The 20,983-nt window shown below is 44.9% G+C and overlaps 1 protein-coding gene across 2 annotated transcripts in view; it reads right to left on the minus strand.

Moving 5' to 3' along the window:
* Positions 1 to 20,983, minus strand: part of PLG (plasminogen) — a 47,618-nt gene that overhangs the window by 12,893 nt on the left and 13,742 nt on the right. For both annotated transcript variants that reach the window (NM_173951.2, XM_005211086.5), the window contains 8 exon segments: positions 1,086 to 1,179; positions 2,019 to 2,167; positions 4,254 to 4,426; positions 8,717 to 8,876; positions 14,793 to 14,938; positions 15,612 to 15,774; positions 17,584 to 17,702; positions 19,380 to 19,500. In NM_173951.2, coding sequence (NP_776376.1) covers positions 1,086 to 1,179; positions 2,019 to 2,167; positions 4,254 to 4,426; positions 8,717 to 8,876; positions 14,793 to 14,938; positions 15,612 to 15,774; positions 17,584 to 17,702; positions 19,380 to 19,500 — 1,125 coding nt within the window.

Consider the following 20,983-nt stretch of genomic DNA (forward strand, 5'->3'; position numbering starts at 1 on the left):
GGGGGTCCACCGAGGCAGCGTCTGGAGAACTGAGAAAACACACAGTGGAGAAGCAGTCGGCTACATGCTCCCCTCAGCCCAGGCAGCACGGTGACAGTGGCCAAGGAGAATCTTTCCTTCATCCCGGCTTCGCCCTCCTCGCCCTGCTCTAGGCATGAGCGGCCCCGAAGCAAAGCCTGACGGTGGCTCCGTGCTCTCAACCCCTTGCCCAAGCTGCCTCCCAAACCACCTCTGGATGTGGACTTCAGTGACCTTGCAGCCGCACCTTATCCCCTCCAGCCTGTCCCGCCATGTGGCAGGCACAAACACAAGCCATCAAACTGTGCAAAGAAGTCCAGGCTGATTATCAAGAATCAGGACAGAATCCCTCTGCAAAGACGGAAGGTCAGCGGAGAGTAAAACAGGGTCCGAATCAAAGCCCTTTGCGGTGTTCTCCAAACCTATCCCTGGACTTGTTAGCCCAGACTTTTCAGAACAAAGGTCAACTCCCCTTTCTGTGATCCAAGCTTCTCACTCCCCAGAAAAGTCTGAGAAACAAGGAAAGAATTCAAGCAAGCTTTCTCTACGTTGTCTGGCGAATGCATGGCTAATAGTCATCTTAGGATAAGGAATGTCAGGCCTTAGTAAGGAGCCATGTTCATTAAATTCTTAGGATGACAGTATATGGTTTACAATAGATGCTATATGTTTATTTCCTGCTGTCTCTGTTTTCTTTCTTACTTCTCAGCTGCTGAAGGAGAGCTTCCCGTCTGGGTGACTCTGAATTTGTTTTTCAGGCATCCTGCCCCAGACATTGGAGAGGTCAGTGGAACCCTCTGGAGGCTAAAGAGATCACCTCTGAACTTGCTCTTGGGGAGGATTTTGTATGTATTTTATTTAAAGTATTGGAGGAAGGGAGTGCCTAAAAATGGGGGCCACGAGTAGGACTGATTCAAGAGACCCAGGATGAAAAGAGGGCTCTGGGGGAGAGGGGACCCTCTCCTGCCCAGAAGTGCTCGACCCACACTTGTGTCTTGCAGATCAGACACCAGGTGACACCACATTTATATAAAAGCCATTTCCTTCCAAAGGAGACAGCAGCTTACCACACTGAGGGACGTCACAGTAGTCAAAAAGCTTCCTTGGGTTCATGGTGTAGCACCAGGGCCCGTTGACATCACCGTCAGGATTACGGCAGTACTGGAAAAAGAGGAACGTGTCTGGGAGAGGGCGCATGCTGGGGCAGGGCACGGCAGAGAAGGTGACAGGAGGCACAGACATCGATTACACTTCTGTCCTTAGAACATGAAAGGTCGTGTTTCTTTGGCAGAGAAGTGGGCAGAGTCACTTTTCAGGGTGCTTACGAAGCCTCTGACTCATAGAAGGCCATCGGTCACGTCTCCTTATTCAAAAGGAGCTTGGAGAAGGGGTGTAGACCCTGAGGGCTCTTGGGGTGAAGATTATATAAAGGGGCCTGCCCTGCAGCCTGTGTCTGCCACCCAGCAAGAGAGGACTATGGTCGTGGGACAGGCCGTCATTCAGGTCAGTCTTCTGCCCGATGACTTGTTCACTGTTGCTTCCAAACTGTTTATTCCCCTAGCCCGGGCACCCTCCGTGGGTCAGCCATGGCAAGACCGCCCCACAAAGGAAACCCTTCAGGGACTGTGTGAGTGTAGGGGAAATCCTAGCAGAGTCCTGATGGCCCATCCAATTTTTTTTTCTAGGAACATCCAACTACAGTGTCATGAAGGTCATCTTTGATCACGGGGACCTAGAGGACAAACACCGGAAACACGAAAGCAGGCAGGAAGTGTCGCAAATGAGAGAGATAAGAAGCTAGCGGATTGGCCGGCCGTGCTAACTGTACCCCCCAGGCTGAGGCTGTTGGAGCACAGGTTCGGTCCCCTGAACCCTCTGGTGTCCCCTCCCCACCCCACACCAACGCTCAGTCAGGCAGCCTCTCTGGAGCAGAGGTTCAATTCGGTTTGCGAAGGCTAGTCAAAAAAAGGCAACACAAAGTCCAAGTCAAAGTGGCTTACGTTTCTCTCCAGCCCTGACTGTGGGTTTGTCTCTGGAGTGAAGATGCTGTGGTGGTGGGGCTCCTGGGCCGCCCACTCCTGGCAGGGGACACCGGCCACCGTGGTGGCCTTCTTGCCGCGGTAGCTTTTGCCCATCCCGATCATGCAGTCTGGAGGGAAGAGGGAACGGTGTCACCTGTCCCACACTGACCCGGCGACAAGGATCAAATGTGGCAGCGCTCGGCGTCTCTCAGGACAGGCTGTAGTCACGTCCTTTGGAACACAGGAGCCCTGGAGGTTTCAGTGCGCCCTGACGACTTTTTTAACAAGTCGCCAGAGATGCTCTTGTCTCAGAAGGACTCACAAGTCCGGGTGTTGGAACGGGAACTTTGGCCGGGACACTTAGATACTCAGTTTTATAACAAACTGAGAGGTAACAGATGCCTCTACGAAATGTGAGATGATCCTTGAATAACTCACTCTCAATGAAGAGAGCAGATGGAAAAGGATTTCATAAAAGTATATTATTTTGGCCAGAGCTCTGCCACCTTCTGGGATGAAAGAGGTAAGAAAGAGGTGGCTAGAGGTCCCTTCCCCAAATTCCTCCCTCACCTCGTGCCTTGGGGATGAGGCTTGAGCCCTTGTTAAGTGTTACATATGGGGTCCCAGCACACAGTGCTCTGATGAGCACTTGGAAAATCCAGACAGCAAAAGCTGGGCCAGCTAGCCCCATGCCCAAGGAGCAGGGCAGTGCTTGGCCACCTCCAGTGTGTGCCAGGAACAGACTGTGTGAGTTACCCACAACCACATGTGGGGTATCACGTGGGAGGGCCACCTGAGTCCATGTGATGTGGGATGACTCAGGTCCATCCCACCTGAGTCTCATCAGGAGGGATCCCCAGCTGGGCCATGGCACCCAAAGTCTCACCAGGAAAGTGGGGCAGAGATGAGCTGGTCCTATATGTACAGCAGGTGTACAGGGGGACAGTAGGGAGCAGCTAGTAAGGTTCTCCAGCATCTCAGAGGAGCCAAGTCCCCCTCCGGAAGGAGAGGGGGTCTCAACTTGAAACCAAGTCCTCACTTTAATTGTTTCTGTCTGATCTTGGATTACCCAAAAGTGGTCAGACAAGCCAGAGACCACTGAGCTTTCATGCCAGGGCAAGGGAAGAGTCGGTCCCCTCTGTGACCTTACCCTGTCGGAGGACCGAGCACTCCTGCCACCTGACAGCCACAGGACCAGAGGCTCAGCACACGGGGTGACACGTGGGCAAAGGGCCGGGGAGGTGGAGAAGAGCCTGGTTATCCTTTGCCTCCCACCTTGGATGACATGTTTATCCTCAGGGCTGCAGACGCTTGGAGCTGCATGTCCACTTCTCTCCAAGCCTTTGTTGGAGATGATCATTGACAGTCTTCCTAGCCCTCCTAACTCTGTACATCCAAAACCAAATCAGTCCTTTCTACCCCTCCATGCAAAAGGCAGAGATTCGCTTTTCTAGAATGTCCCACCTCGGCCACTATCATCAACCTCTCAATCCATCCAGGCTCAAAACTGTATCCATCCCTCACAGCCAATTACTTTTCTTTTTTTTTTTTTTAATTGAAGGATAATTACTTTTCAATGTTGTGTTGATTTCTGCCATGTAACAATGTGAATCAATCATGATTTTATATATATATATATCTCCTCCCTTTTAAGCCTTCCTCCCCCCTCCCTTGGAGAAGGAAATGGCAACCCACTCCAGTATTCTTGCCTGGAGAATCCCATGGACATAGGAGCCTGGGCTGCTACAGTCCATGGGGTCATGAAGAGTTGGACATGACTGAGCAACTGAAAGAACAAACAACAACCCCCCTCCCGTCCCATCTCTCGAGGTCATCACAGAACACCAGGGTGGGCTCCCTGTGTTATATGCATATATTATATTGTAAGCATCTTCCCACTAGTTATCTATTTCACACATAATAGTGTATATATGTCAATGCTACTTGCTCAATTCGTCCTACCCTCTCCTTCCCCCGCTGGGTCCACAAGTTCATTCCATTAGTTTTCAACTCCTAAAGACACACCCACCCCCATCAGGCCAGCAAGAGCAGCTCTGGCTTCCCCAAACGATACCCTGAAGCAGCCTTCCCCATCACAAACTCAGCCAGCACTCCAGTCCCCCCGCAGCAATGAAGCCTCTGCCTCGGGAAGACTCTCCACCTCTTATCATCTCTCTACCCGAGTACACAGATGTCTGGCCACAGACTTCTTACCTGCTTCAGGAGGATTCTCTACGCCTGGGGCTTGGGGAGCCGCAGGCACCTGCTCTGGAGTTTCTGAACATTTCTTCAGGTTGCAGAACTCCCATCTGACTCTCGGATCGGTGGTATAACACCAGGGGCTCTTATCGGCATCTGGATTTCTGCAGTAGTTCATTGTCAAGCCACTGTAAATTCCACAGCAATAGAGGTCATGAGAGGTGAGTGAATCTTCAGGGGCACCCCAGCACCCTCTGAATTTTGTTACAACGAAGTGGCTGGAATATTTCCATTAAGGTACCAAAGTGAAAGTCGCTCAGTCGTGTCCAACTGTTTGTGACCCCACGGACTACACAGTCCATGGAATTCTCCAGGCCAGAATACTGGAGTGGGTAGCCTTTCCCTTCTCCAAGGGATCTTTCCAACCCAAGGATCAAACCCAGGTCTCCTGCATTGCAGGCAGGTTCTTTACCAGCTGAGCCACAAGGGAAGCCCAAGTTACCAAAGGTGCCAATTATTATTATAATGCCACAGGCACAGATGGTCCTCAATTTCTAAAGAACTGGGTGAGTTTTTTAAAGTAGGTTATAATTTTTATTTAAAAATAATCAAAAGTAATACATGCTGCACATAAAAACAGATCATATATATATATACATGTATAAGAGAAAGTATCAGAATGTTTTCCTTTCCCTGGAAGTGTTAAATAAATTCCCCAGGGATAACCAATATAGATTTTGAAGCACATATTTTACATTTTTTGTGTACAAACAAATATATCTATACCTCTGGCTTTCTCTTCTGTGTGAGTAGGGCTATGGAAGTTGGAACTAAAACATATTTATCCAAGGCAGAAAAGACATACAAGACGATGATATTCCCAGGTCAACCCTCTTAGTCTGTTTACTCATAGTGTATTGTGTGTGTGTGTGTGTGTGTTCAGTTGTAGTCCCACTTTTTGGAGCCCTGTGGACTGTAGCCCACCAGGCTCCTCTGTCCATGGAATTTTCTAGGCAAAAATACTGGAGTGGGGTGCCATTTCCTACTCCAGGGATCTTCCTGACCCAAGGATCAAACTCCAGTCTCTTGCAATGGCAGGCAGATTCCTTCCCACTAGAGCCACCTGGAAAGCCCTACTGTATTTTACAATGAAACAAAAACTCACGGCAGTAATATTACTGTAAATAGCATAGGCAGATCAAGTGGGTTGGGGGTTCGGAAGGCTTGTGGCAGCCTCCTGGAAAACTAGCTGGATGAGGTTTCTAGCTGGATGCATTCTGGGGCACGCAGGAAGAAGCCCCAGGCTCGTCTACCTGCAGCCGCTCAGGGATGGAGGGAAGAGGGATGTGACTAAAGGAGAGTGGGGCCAAAGGGAGGAAGGGGGATGTCTGGGTAGACCAGGGCTTCTGCGGGAGCTGAGTCAGAAGCAACTGGCTAAGGACATAACAGAGGAGGGACCTGGGGCTCACTGGGCAGCTTGGACCCCTGGGGCCTCCCAAGGACTCTGCCCCAGCTTCTCAGAAGTCTCAGCCTTAGACTCCCCTTTGGAACTCAGACCCGCACTCTGTGACTCATGAGATCACTTGGAACATCCAATGTTCTATGGGAATCCAACAGTGTATCTGTGGGGACTATAGACAAGTGACCATCTCAGACCCGGGTCCACAATTTGAGGAAGCCCATCAGCAGGTTTCCAAGCAACTGGATATGTTAGAAAGGCTTATCACAGGAAACAGGCTCCTGCTCTCTTTTTTCTGTAAAGGTACTTTGATGGACAAGTTTTGATGAACACACACACCTACATAACCCACACTCCTGCTGTGACAGAGAATTCGTCCATCACCCCCAGAAACCTCCCTTGGGTCACTGCTCAGTCTTGGCTGCCCTTCCCCTGGAGGCAAATACTATTGAGTTCTACTCCAGAACTTCATATGAATGAACTCATGCAAGGATATACCCTTCTTTCAGTATTTTTGAGCTTTTACCCATGCAATTTGAGGGTATCGGTAGCTTGTTCCTTTTTATTTCTGAATAGTATTCCATGGTATGAGTATCTTACCGGTTATTCATGTTCTTATTGGTGACCACTGAAGTGGCTTCCAGTTTGGGGTTATTTTAGGAATAAAGCTGATAAGAACTTTCTGGTAGATCTTTTTGTAGATGTAAGAAACGTGGATTTGATCCCTGGGTTGGGAAGATCCCCTGAAGAAGGAAAGGCAACCCACTCCAGCATTCTTGCCTGGGAAATTCCATGAACGGAGGAACTGGACAGGCTACAGTCCATGGGGTCCCAAAGAGTGGGACGTGACTCGGCACACACACACGGAAACACATCAGGTATGACAGCTGTCCCTGCTCCATCCTCAGAACTACTTCTTACTGTTTGTCTTTTTAGTAACAGTCATTGCCATTGGGTATTTGGTAGTATCTCACTGCGGTTATAGGGGCTTCCCTGGTGGCTCAGTGGTATAAGAAGGTGCCTGCCATGCAGGAGACACAGGTTCCATCCCTGGTTCGGGAAGATCCCCTGGAAGAGGGCATGGCAACCCACTGCAGCATTCTTGCTGGGAAAATCCCATGGACAGAGGAGCCTGCTGGCTATAGTCCACGGGGTCACAAAGAGTCGGACATGACTGAGCGACTGAGCAGCAGCAGCTCTGTGATTATAATTCTTGCTTCTGTGATGGCTAAAATGTTGAACATTTTTTCAGGTTCTTATTGACCATTTGTGTATCTTTGTGGAACATCTTTTAAATGGTTGAAGTCTTTTGTCCATTTTTATTAACTTGTCTTCTTACTGGAATCATTTGGTATTGTCCTCTCAAGACCCTTGCGTTTTCCTCTGGCAGGCAGTTAATTTACCTGGAGATCATTTTGATCCTTTTAGGATTACTTTTGATCTTTGCTCAGATGTTTTTAGAATAGACTTTATCCAAGGAATACACTAACCCTACCGATACATGGACAGAGGAGCCTGGTGGGCTACAGTCCTTGGGATCGCAAAGAGTTGGACATGACTCAGCAACAACAACTGATAAACGAGACTTTTCTGGATTCCTTACTGAATGGTCAAGGTGTCCCCTGAGGTTTCTCCTTTCTGACTCATAAGAATCTCAACTCTGCAAACGCAGAGTCTTCTAGTGCCCTGGGAGTTCTAGAATCTTCATTTATCTCACGGTTCCCTGGTCTTTGTTCACTGCAGAATCTCTCCCTGCAACGTGCGTAGCTTTGCATTCAGCCAAAGACTTCAGGAGAACTCCATACGTATTTCCAAAGTGCCTTCTCTGCACAGATCCTTTCTCAAGATTACCCTGCCTACTCAATCCAAGCTGCCTCACTAAGCCCCAACTCTGGTGTCTGTCTCCTTAGATTAGCAAGACTGCTGTGGTCTGCCCTGGCTCCATTTCCTTGCACTGCAGTCCAAAGAGATACTTTCTTCCCTAAGTATCTCCAGGAAGAAAACCAGGGTCATTGTAAGTTCAATCTAATTTACTTTCCTTTCCGAAAAGTCACAGTCCTATGCTGCCTATTGTCCATCATGTGAAATTTTTCCATATTTTTACAGCCACGTGTCACAGAAAAACTGGTCTGATCAGTCCGAGTCTTGTCCACTATTTTGCCCACTGACCTGTCCACTGATGTCCATTTTGCGGATCAGTATCTGTACTTTCTGACTCTAATCTGCCTTCCTGCTTTTGCTCTTAATGCTCTGGTCATTCACATTCCTTGAGACCACTAGTGCTCAGGACCCAATATGTCCACACAGGTCGGGTGATACACAGATCACCCAGTGGTGATAAATATTTACATTTATTACCCAATGGCAAACACAAACCACTTCAGGAGTTGGAAGACGAAATGATCAAATTCCACGGCTGAAAGACGACACTGATCTGTAAGCAAGAGCTATGGGACGATCCTATTTCTAAGCCTTCGATCGTCTGTGCTTTTGAGCTTTCTACTAGTAGGACCTCAGCCCCTCTGTCTATCCCACCCTGCTTCTGAAACACTACTCAGGAAAGAGAGCCAGCCTCCGGCTTCTCTTCTTTCAGAAATTTTGCACAAAAGCAAGTTGCCTGAGACATTTTGTCTCATTCTCTGGAGCCAAAGGAAATTTGGTCCTAAGACATTAGTTTCTAGCTGCTGCTGCTGCTAAGTTGCGTCAGTCATATCCGACTCTGTGCAGCCCCATAGACAGCAGCCCACCAGGCTCCTCTGTCCTGGGGATTCTCCAGGCAAGAGTACTGGAGTGGGTTGCCATTTCCTTCTCCAATGCATGCATGCATGCTAAGTCGCTTCAGTCATGTCCGACTCTGCAACCCCATAGATAGCAGCCCACCAGGCTCCCCTGTCCACGGGATTCTCCAGGCAAGAATACTGGAGTGGGTTGCCATTTCCTTCTCAGTTTCGAGCATAACCCTTTAAGTGGAAACTGAAGCTGGCGGTTCTCCTCTACCGGTTGAAAATCAAAGACATACGCATTTGGGTAGTTTTCTGGGGTCTTCAGATGCCTGTGTGGTGTCATCGATGACCACGACTGGCATTTCCTTCCTGTGATAGTAGTGGACGACGTGCCTCGATAACTCTGCCCGTTACCATGGTAGCAGTCCTGGGGCACAGGAGTTTGTTCGGGTGGTACTGAAATTGAAAGAGAAGAAATCAGTAAATAATGACTGGAACAGAGAAACGTGTGAAATAACTTATTACACAAACAGAATATCCTCTCTGGGAGTGAACACCGCCCTCTTTTTACATATTGGGAGGCAGATGGACATGCAAAGAAAACAATAGATCCAGAACATTCTAAGACTTTAATGACCTAACTTTTGGGTAAATAGTTAATTCAAAACTTGGGGGGAAAAAATAAGCAGGGCAGACTGCTTGTCATTGGACCTTGCACTCCCGTGCAAGCTCTCTTTTATGGATCTCCACTGGGTGTTCATGAAAACTGGGCAGGTCTTCAGAAAGACACACTTCATTTGGTAGAGGCTGCGCGTGGTGGCTGCGTACCAGTGAGCAAGACATGGAAACCTTCCGCATTTTCCCCAGACTCTTTGCTTATGCAAAGCCAAAGCCTTCAGCTGCTGGGGGAAATGGTCCTACATCCGGGACTCAGGCAAAGACCAGCTGCTTCTCAGGGAGGCGTAGGGCCCTGGAATAGGGGCAGAAAATTCTACTGTGCCAGGATACTTCACCAACACAAAGCAGAAGTCTCCTATTCTTCCACTCAGGACTCAACACAGATACAACTTAGAGTTTAGTTCCATGGGAAGAAGGGGCAAGAATATTGAGAAATATTGCCAGGTGCTCAGATGGTAAAGAATCCACCTGCAGTGCGGGAGACCTGGGTTTGATCCCTGGGTTGGGAACCTCCCCTGGAGGAAGCCATGGCAACCCACTCCAGTATTCTTGCCTGGAGAAGCCCCATGGACAGAGGAGCCTGGTGGGCTGCAGTCCATGGGGTCGCAGAGTCGGACATGACTGAGCGACTAAGTACAGCACAGTACCAGGGGCCCAGAGTCTAAGGCTGAGAGCAGACCAAGAAGACAGAGAATGCCTACCCCCAGCAAAAACTTAGCACTGAGTAACAAGAAACGTAGTCTATCAATAGGGTCAGGTTAAAAGTGTGGAGTGCCCCCCACCTCTGTGGTGCAGGCATTACTGATTACTAAAAGTTGAGAAGGGATTAAGAATACTGAGAAAGCTCTTCAGCACCCCAGACCCAACTCTAGATACAAGGTGACTGCACCTCACCACTGGGAGGATTTGAAACCTACGGTTCACATAGGGAAAAGCAGCAACAAAACCGAAATTCCTTTTATCTGCTCATGATATTAATTCAATTACCCACATAGCATATTGATAAAAGAAGGCTGCCCATTTCAAAGTGTAAATAATAGTTGCTTCAATAGCTATTGTTTCTCTACAAGTAAGTCCAAGCATTGATTAAGAATTACAAGACACACACACAAACACACACAAAAACAGGGGGAAAAAGCCACAGGTGAGTGAAATAATCAACAGAGCCGGACTCAGAGCCACCCAGAGATGTGGGATTATCAGACTGAGATTATAAATTCAGTTCACTTCAGTTCTGTTGCTCAGTCATGTCTAACTCTTTGGGACTCCAAGAACAGCAGCACACCAGGCCTCCCTGTCCAACACCAACTCCTGGAGTTTATCCAAACTCATGTTCATTGAGTCAGTGATGCCATCCAACCATCTCATCCTCTGTCATCCCTTTCTCCTGCCCTCAATCTTTCCCAGCATCAAGGTGGCCAAAGTATTGGAGTTTCAGCTTCAACATCAATCCTTCCAATGAACACTCAGGACTGATCTCCTTTAGGAAGGACTGGTTGGATCTCCTTGCAGTCCAAGGGACTCTCAAGAGTCTTCTCCAGCAACACAGTTCAAAAGCATCAATTCTTCAGTGCTCAGCTTTCTTTATAGTCCAACTCTCACATCCATACATGACTACTGGAAAAACCATAGCCTTAAGTAGATGGACCTTTGTTGACAAAGTAATGTCTCTGCTTTTTAATATGCTGTCTAGGTTGGTCATAACTTTCCTTCCAAGGAGTAAGCATCTTTTAATTTCATGGCTATCAGAGCCACCCAGAGATGTGGGATTATCAGATTGAGATTATAAGGTTCAGTTCAGTTCAGTCGCTCAGTCGTGTCCGACTCTTTGCGACCCCATGAATCACAGCACACCAGGCCTCCCTGTCTATCACCAACTCCCAAAGTTCACTCAGACTCACGTCCATTGAGTCAGTAATGCCATCCAGCCATCTCATCCTCTGTCGTCCCCTTCTCCTCCTGCCCCCAATCCCTCCCAGCATCAGAGTCTTTTCCAATGAGTCAACTCTTCGCATAAGGTGGCCAAAGTACTGGAGTTTCAGCTTTAGCATCATTCCTTCCAAAGAAATCCCAGAATGGACTGGCTGGATCTCCTTGCAGTCCAAGGGATTCTCAAGAGTCTTCTCCAACACCACAGTTCAAAAGCATCGATTCTTCGGTGCTCAGCTTTCTTCACAGTCCAACTCTCACATCCATACATGACCACTGGAGAAACCATAGCCTTGATTAGACGGACCTTTGTTGGCAAAGTAATGTCTCTGCTTTTCAATATGCTATCTAGGTTGGTCATAACTTTTCTTCCAAGGAGTAAGCATCTTTTAGTTTCATGGCTGCAGTCACCATCTGCAGTGATTTTGGACCCCCAAAAAATAAAGTCTGACACTGTTTCCACTGTTTCCCCATCTAATTCCCATGAAGTGATAGGACCAGATGCCATGATCTTCGTTTTCTAAATGTTGAGCTTTAAGCCAACTTTTTCACTCTCCTCTTTCACCTTCAAGAGGCTTTTTAGTTCCTCTTCACTTTCTGCCATAAGGGTGGTGTCATCTGCATATCTGAGGTTATTGATATTTCTCCCGGCAATCTTGATTCCAGCTTGTGCTTCTTCCAGTCCAGCGTTTCTCATGATGGACTCTGCATAGAAGTTAAATAAGCAGGGGGACAATATACAGCCTTGCCATAGTCCTTTCCCTATTTGGAACCAGTCTGTTGTTCCATGTCCAGTTCTAACTGTTGCTTCCTGACCTGCACACAAATTTCTCAAGAGGCAGGTCAGGTGGTCTGGTATTCCCATCTCTTGAGGAATTTTCTACAGTTTATTGTGATCCACACAGTCAAAGGCTTTGGCATAGTCAATAAAACAGAAATGGATGTTTTTCTGGAACTGTCTTGCTTTTTCCATGATCCAGCGGATGTTGGCAATTTGATCTCTGGTTCCTCTGCCTTTTCTAAAACCAGCTTGAACATCTGGAAGTTCACGGTTCACATATTGCTGAAGCCTGGCTTGGAGAATTTGGAGCAATTGTGTGGTAGTTTGAGCATTCTTTGGCATTGCCCTTCTTTAGGATTGGAATGAAAACTGACCTTTTCCAGTCCTGTGGTCACTGCTGAGTTTCCCAAATTTGCTGGCATATTGAATGCAGCACTTTCACAGCATCATCTTTCAGGATTTGAAATAGCTCAACTGGAATTCCATCACCTCCACTAGCTTTGTTTGTAGTGATGCTTTCTAAGGCCCACTTGACCTCACATTCCAGGATATCTGGCTCTAGGTGAGTGATCACACCATCATGATTATCTGGGTCATGAAGATCTTTTTTGTACAGTTCTTCTGTGTATTCTTGCCATCTCTTCTTAATATCTTCTGCTTCTGTTAGGTCCATACCATTTCTGTCCTTTATCGAGCCCATCTTTGCATGAAATGTTCCCTTGGTATCTCTACTTCTCTTGAAGAGATCGCTAGTCTTTCCCATTCTATTGTTTTCCTCTATTCTTTTGCACTGATCGCTGAGGAAGACTTTCTTATGTCTTCTTGCTCTTCTTTGGAACTCTGATTATAAGGTAATTATGATTAATATGTTGATGGATTTTGTAGTAGATACCATACTGGTCAACAGTGTGCATGGATAGATGAAGAATGTCAGCAAAGATGGAAACTATTTTTTTAAAAAATAATAAAATGATCAAATGTAAACACCAGAAATAAAAACCATGTTATCAGAGATGAAAAATTCCCTTGATGGGCTGATTAACAGACTGAACAGAACAGAGTAAATAATCAGTGAACTTGAAAACAGATTGATAAATATTATCTGAACTAACACACAAAGGAAAAAAAGAGTGGGGAAAGAAATAGAACAAGCATATGAGAGATATGAGACAGCATGAAATGGTCTAACATTTGGGTGACTGAAGTCCCAAAAAGGAAAACAGAGAGAGAGAGCAGGGAAAAGGAAATATTTGAGCAGTGATGGCTGAGAATTTTACAAAAGTAATGAAAATCAATAATCCACAAACACAAGAAGCTCAGAGAGCTTCAAGTAGGAAAAGCACCATAAACATGTAAGTAAACAAATCGACTCACTTAGATGCACTGTAACCAACTTCTGAAAACTGAAAATGAGAGGAAGTCTTAAAGGCAACCAGAGAAAAAAGAAATACTAAATACAGAGAAACACAGATTTCCGTCAGAAGCTATTCAAAACAGAAGGCAATGGAGTGACATCTTTAAAGTGGTAAAGGGGAAAAATTGTCCACCCAGAATTCTGTACCCAACAAAAATTGTTTTTTAAAACTAAAGGCAGTATGAAGACTCTTCCTGACATACAGATGCTAAAAGACTTCATCATCAACAGACTTGTACTATAAAAAATGGAAAAGGTTAAGTCTTTTACAGGAAGAACACGCCATCACATGGAAACTGGAGAAGCAACACAAAGAGATGAAGCATAGAAGAAATGGTAGAAATAAATAAATAAAAATAAATATAATACCCTTTTTCTTTCTAATTGCTTTAAAAAATGACTGATTCTTCAGGGCAAAAATAGTATCAATTTATTGTGAGATTTCTAAAATAATAGATGTAAACTCAGAACAATAGCATGATATTTTGGGACAGAGTAAATATTGCAATGTTGTAAGTTTCTTACATTATACATCAAGTAAAATAATATTATTTGTAGGTAAAATGTAAGTTAAACGTGTAATTGTAAACATTAAATAGTAAAATGAGGTAATAAAAGGCAATACAAAAAATTAAGTCAGAGGCAGAGAAAGATAAAAGGAACAAAATTCAAATAGAAATAACAAGTAGAAATAACTAAGTTGATGGTAGATTTAAATCCAACCATGTTAACAATATGACATTAAATGCAAATGGTCTAAACATCTCAAAAGACTGAGAAAAAAAGACATCATCCAAACTCTAGTAAAAACAGAGCTGCAATGGCTCTATTCATATCAGCAAAAGTAGCCTTTAGAACAAGGACTATTTCTAGAGACATGGAGAGATATTACAGAATGATAAAAGGGGTCATTTGTTTGCAAAGATAAGGATCCAAAGTGTGTCTGTGCCTGACAAGGAGTTCCAGAATAGACAAAGCAAACACAAAACTGGAAAGAGATAGACGAATGCACACCTAACATCACCAATCATCTCTCAGTAATCAACAGAAAAGGAGATAGAAAATTAACAAGGATTCAGGAAAGCCAAACAAGACTAACCAGCTTGACCTCGTCGGCGTTTGTAGAACACTACACAACAACAGAAGCCAGATTCTTTTCAAGAGCATGTAAAGCATTCACCAAGACGACTTTATTCTGAACCATAAAATGAGCTTCAACAAATTTAAAGTGAATGTAAAATACATAGCTAATGGGAAGCTGCTATATAACACAGGTTGCTCAACGCAGTACTCTGTGACAACCTAGAGGAGTCAGGGAGGAGGGTCAGGACGGAGGGGACATAGGTAGACTCATGGTTGATTCACACTTGTATGGCAGAAGCCAACACAATATCGTAAAGCAATTATCCTCCAATTAAAAATAAATTTTAAAAAATAGAATAAATGAAATCGTAAGGCATGTTCTCTGACCACAACACAATGAAACCATTTCCAAAGCTACTGTGATGCTTCTGGAATACAAAAATACAGAGCAATGGCGCCCTCAGTAAGCTCCCATGGCCCTTCTTACCTGGGACATCCATGCGTTCCGTGGATAACGGAGAGGACTCGCAGGACGGGATTGTGCAGTATTCCCACCTCACTTTGCTGTTGGTTGTATAACACCATGGGGCTTTCTCCCCATTAGGGTTACGACAGTAGTTTTCCTCCAAGTTTCTGAAAAAGAAGGAACTGTGAGTTTGGCTTTCCAAAAGGCTAAAGAAATAACAAAGTACACACATACTTCTTAATGGTGATACTGGTGGTGTGTCCAGTTAATTCTCTAGAACTATACCAACTGAATAATGGATGGAAACTTAAGCTGAGTGGGAGTCCATAGAATTATGGCAGGATGCTTCTCTTGGGTGAATGATTCAAATATATTCCTTGACTGTGTATCATGAAGCAAAATAGATCTTTGACTGTGCCTAAGGCCCTGTGCTACATGCTGGACACGCAATGGGTGTTTTCTACACTGTTCCTGCCTCCTAAATCATGTATCATAGCCCTCGAATTTGTGTTCTCAAACCTTACTGTACATTTCATGCAAAACCTTGCTGAAACCCACTCCAAGGTCGCTGGTTTAGTTTCTAACAAACTTCCTGATGCTATTGATGCTGCAGGCCCAGGAAACCACATTTTGAGAACCAGTTTTCTAGGGAAACCAGCGCTAAACGTCACTTCCCTTGCAGGTGACTTGACCAGTTTTCATTCCCAAAAGCTTTAAGCCGAGGTTCCTATTGTCACTAAAACCAAGGCACATCAGTGGGATCTTGCTGTCCATCCCATGACAAGGATGGAATGGTTCATTCCTTTCCTTGACAAGGAAATGAAACCAGAGCGGACTCACTTGCATGGAAAGTTTTCTGGGGTCCTGTTGTGTTTGTGGGGTGTCTGCTCGCTCCAGCGCTGACATGTGTGCCCGGACTCGGTGACGGCCACCGTCCCTCCATAGTTTTTGCCGGTTCCCTTCAGACACTGATACTTCGGCCCAGAAGATGGCGGGGGTGTGGCTTAAATGGGGAAGATATGTTACAGTGAGTGCTTCTACGTAAAGAAGGCACAGGTGGAAGTTACGGGAGATGGAGGCAGAGAGTGTCAGTCTGTCTTCTTTTCCTCTTATCCTTCCAGAATCCTGCATTTGAGTGTCGTTTATCATTTTTCAGAAGAAGCCAATGTGGTAGAATCAATGTTTATGAGACCCTCTTATGAAAACAGAGAAGGCAATGGCACCCCACTCCAGTACTCTTGCCTGGCAAATCCCATGGACAGAGGAGCCTGGTAGGCTGCAGTCCATGGGGTCGCGAAGAGTCGGACACGACTGAGTGACTTCACTTTCCCATTTCACTTTCATGCATTGGAGAAGGAAATGGCAACCCACTCCAGTGTTCTTGCCTGGAGAGTCCCAGGGACGGCGGAGCCTGGTGGGCTGCCGTCTGTGGGGTCGCACAGAGTCGGACACGACTGAAGCGACTTAGCAGCAGCAGCAGCTTATGAAAAACCCCTCCAGGGACAAGGCCCTTGGAGTAAATGCTTCTTTCTGTATTCTCTGTTTTCTATAGTCTCAGTTCAACCCACACGGTGAGGCTCAGCTGTGTCGTATCCTACCCCAAATCTGCACATGTGCCAATGAACCAGCTTCCTTTCTGAAGAATAAATGATTCGTTAAGTACACATAACTGACTGACACCGAGTATTCCACAAACAACAGAGAGAGTCCATGGGAAGAAAGAAAATAGTGTCTCCAAGGAAAAGGGTACGCAGTGAGAAATCAAGAAATTCTTAAGACACACTGTCATACGTAAAACAGATAAACAAAGATTTACTGTATAGCACACGGAAGTATATTCAATATCATGTAATAAACTATGATGGAGAAGAGTCGGGGGGAGGAGAATACAGATACATGCATACATGCGTATAACCGAATCTCTTTGCTATACACCTGAAACTAAGACAGTGTTGGAAATCAACTACACGTCAATTTAAAGAAGGAAAGCCTCAAGGGAAAAAGAGACTGAAAGAGAAACTGATGTTCATAAGGGGAGTACTGAGTCCCGTTGGTCACTCTAGCGTGACCGTCTGAGTGAAGAATAGGAAGCCAGACCTCAGGACCCACTGAGTCCTGTTAACAGTCTCAACTGTCCTTGTTCAGCGCCTTGCTTCAAATCCTTATAGAAGGAAAATATGGTAAAACTGCTTTTTCCAAGTCGTTCCCGGCAGGTCTGCCATTTCATCTTCTCCCCCAGACCTCTCTTCTCCTGCCACTGCCTCCCAAGCTGGCCACACGGAAAAACTGTACGTCCTGAGACAGCACTTTGCTTACAATTAGAAAGAACTCGGTAAAGCGTCTGTCTGCAATGCAGGAGACCCAGGTTCAATCCCTGGTTTGGGAAGATCCCCTAGAGAAGGAAACAGCAGCCCACTCCAGTACACTTGCCTGGAAAATCCCATGGATGGAGGAGCCTGGTAGGCTACCATCCAGAGTCAGACACGACTGAGTTTCACTTCACTGGCTGATAATGAAATCCAGGTACCAGAAGCTGTGGGTCTGATTTGCCTTTAACTAGAGAACGGGAGGGTACCAGAGATCACTCCCAAAAGCCTACATTCATCTGTACTCAGAAGGGGCAAAAGAGGACCCCCCAAAAAAAAAACCGTAAAAAATAGATGCTCTGATCAATTACATATAGTAACCAATAAACTGTTTTAAAAGAGTAATCACATCCCATAGGACTTGTGGGGCACTTTCCAGGCACAGCACTCTTGATTCCGAGAGAGCAGGTGAAGGTCCCTGAGGACTGGGTCGGAACCATACTTACTACATCTCGGGATGTCACAGAATTCCCAGCGCTTTTGGGGGTCGGTGGTGAAACACCATGGGCGGGGCTCCCCATCAGGATTACGGCAGTAGTTCATCTTCAGATTCTTGCTTGGAAATCTGAAGGTGCAAGAAGGACTTTAACAGCACCGAACATTTACCTTCACAGATGAGAATCATTTCAAATGAGCAAATACTGAGCACCGCTGTGTGCTAGACACAGTCAGGCACCCAAGGAGGGGACCGGATGAAGGTTATCCTCGGTGTGATGACCATCTCATAAGAAAGATTAGCTGAGTGTTCCAAGGATTGATTTTCTAACAGTCTACATGTGCCACAATCATGGAACAGGATCAACTTTGTCATTTGGGCCATCTGGAAAACTTATGTCAGCCAACTTCAATGAGTCAGCAGCAATTAATAGCAATTTTTAAAACACAAAGTACTCACTGGCTAGAGATAGTTCTTTAGTAAACAGTGCAGCCTAGAAGTTGGTGTCTTCATAGGTTAAAGGAATGGTCCTTCTAGTCTACCCGGTTCTGAGCCTGCTAATCTTTAAACTTGTAGAAACGGGGACAGATAAGCTATGTCCCTGTGTGCAGGCCAGGGAGCACCCCCGCAGCAGGGACCGAGTGATGGAGCCTGTGAGATGAACGCCACACCTCGTGTCCCTCCGGGCTCATTTCATGTCCCTTCCTGAGACTGTAAATGCTTTGTCAGGATGGGCAGAGCAACCTGCAATGGCTTAGGCAATCTTCTTCCAGTTTCTGGGAAGTAAATTTAACCAATTCTGAGGCTGAAGGCCTTCACTGTGTTTCTTCTTTGGAATACAGTAGGGAAAAGAAAATAACAGCAGCGGTGATTTAAGACAGCTATTTGAAGCAGGAGGTACAGACACACAGGGGAGCTGTTTTCCACACTGGAATCTGTGACTTAGTCTCTTTTCCTGTAAGTTTTTACAACCCCCATTATAATCCTGTAGTCATCAAAAAATGAAGAGAATGACCAGAAGCAGCTATAGAGAGGGAGGTGTTTTAAGTACAATTAATATGAAATAGGAGATGCAGAAATTTATCCCCACCATTACTTTCTAGATCAGGGACTCTTTTTTCTACTATAGATTCATGACCCCCTTTGAGTAGCTAGTGAAAGTTAGGGATCCTCCATCCCATAAAAATACACCGGTATAAACACACATAAAATATTAAGGGATTCACAAAGCCCTAAAGCCCACCTACAGATCACAGGGTAGGAAGCTTTGAATCTCATCAGCATGAAGAAAAAGAAAGGAATACAAAGAGAAGGGCAATATTTGGAAAGCACACAGGTGAGATGTATATATTGTGTGTGTATGGATGCATATATCTATATTTCTTACATTTAACCTACAAATTAGCCAGGAATCTGGTTACAGTGCAAATGCAGACTCAGTGGGGATGAGATTCTGCATTTCTAACAAACGCTTAGGTAACAGCACCCTTCCATGGACCACATTTTAACTAGTAAGAATGTATACTTCTAAGGGAGGGGATATATGTATATCTATGGCTGATTCATGTTGAGGTTTGACAGAAAACAGCAAAATTCTACAAAGCAATTCTCCTTCAATAAAAATAAATAAATTTAAAAAAAGAATGTGTACTTCTTTTGCAGTCACGTAGGAAAATGCAAACTTTGAAATTCAAAAACACTGGGTGTGTTCACTTTTTGAGGAATGCTAAAAAACCTAGATAATATTAAATTACCCATAGCATTGCAGAGGCTTAAACATCCAATTTCACTGCCAGGGAGACTTACTTGGAAGGAATGTATCCGTGGGCATGTGGGCTCTGAGAGTCCCAAGCCTGGCAGTCACGTCCAGACATGGTCTTGGCAATCTTGCCCTCATAGTTTTCTCCACTGCAATGCATACATTTATCTGGGAAGAACAGAAAGGAAGAAAGAAATGGAAATGAATGAAGCAAAAAAGGGTAAAGACTAGACTATCACTAGAAGTGTCTCAAATACCTTTACCACTTGTTCGTTGGTAATTTTCCACCAATTACCTAGCAACAAAATTGGCAATAAAGGCTTAATTTTCTAATACAATCTAAAACGTCATTCTCTTTTTCAAATGGTAGAATTAGCAGATGTGGTCTATACCTTCTCTACTATTACAGTTGTGACCAAATCCAGAAACTCCATAATGCTTTGTCTTCAAGGTTGCTACATGTGTTGGTTCTTGGTGGTTGTGGGGAGAGATTGCATATAATCTCAGGAATCTGTAAATTCTCTACTAGAATTTTTTTAATATTTGAGGTCTGTCTTCCAAAAAATTCCTGTGGAATTATTCTGATTGAATGCATGCTTGCTCAGTCACGTCCTGCTCTTTGTGACCTCGTAAACTGTAGCCTGCCAGGCTCCTCTGTCCATGGAATTTTCCAGGCGAGAATACTAGAGTGAGTTGCCATTTCCTCCTCCAGGGGATCTTCCCAACCCAGGGATGGAACCCGCATCTCCTGTGTCTCCTGCATTGGCAGCCAGATTCTTTCCCATCAAGCCATTGGGAAGCTCTCTCTGTCTGGATAACTGCCGAAGAAGCCGGCAGCCTCTCAGAATTTTACTGCCAGGGTTTTTGCTTGTGTTCGTGACCTCAAGAGAGAAACAATATTCACCTAAAGGGACAATGCTTCTCTTTTTATCATTATTATTGAGAAGCATGACTGGTTGTTTTTCTTTCTTGCATCCCTGTAAAATGGAAACGTTGCAATGCTTAATATAATGTGGTATAGCAGAAGAATATACGACTTGAATTTTTATGTGACAATAAGGAAAACAGAAGCAGACTTGATATAAAAAGGATACTCGCATGTCAGTAAAGGGCCAGATGACCTCATAACATGGTGTACAAATAAATAAAGAATGCCAAAGGTTGGACTAGAGGAAGTGATGGGAAACTGAGCCAGTATGGACTCAACCACATGGTTATGCAAACCCCACCTTCATTCATCCCCCTATTGCATCAATAAATGTAGCAGGAAATATGAAGTAAAGAACATTTTCCCATAGGATATTTTACATTCTTTTGACGTTGACTTTTGAAGTGAGCTCTTAAATTGGTTGTTCCATTAAAACAATAGATGGCTGACTTAAAAACTGGTTCATGGCTTGGTTTCAACAACATGACAAAGTCTACCCTGTTAACTTAATGTTGTGTGTTTGAATTGTATTGATTTTGTGGTTTTATGCTAGCAGTTGAATTGCAAATATGTTTCTGGCTTAAACTGTGTCACAGCTTTAAGCATAAGAAGTGTGCATCTAGAGTTTACATCTAGTTCTGTTTTTTTTTTAACTTTTTTTTTAAATTTTATTTTATTTTTAAACTTTCCAATATTGTATTAGTTTTGCCAAATATCGAAATG

Source organism: Bos taurus, chromosome 9, assembly GCF_002263795.3.
Source record: "Bos taurus isolate L1 Dominette 01449 registration number 42190680 breed Hereford chromosome 9, ARS-UCD2.0, whole genome shotgun sequence".
In the NCBI taxonomy this organism is placed as follows: domain Eukaryota; kingdom Metazoa; phylum Chordata; class Mammalia; order Artiodactyla; family Bovidae; genus Bos; species Bos taurus.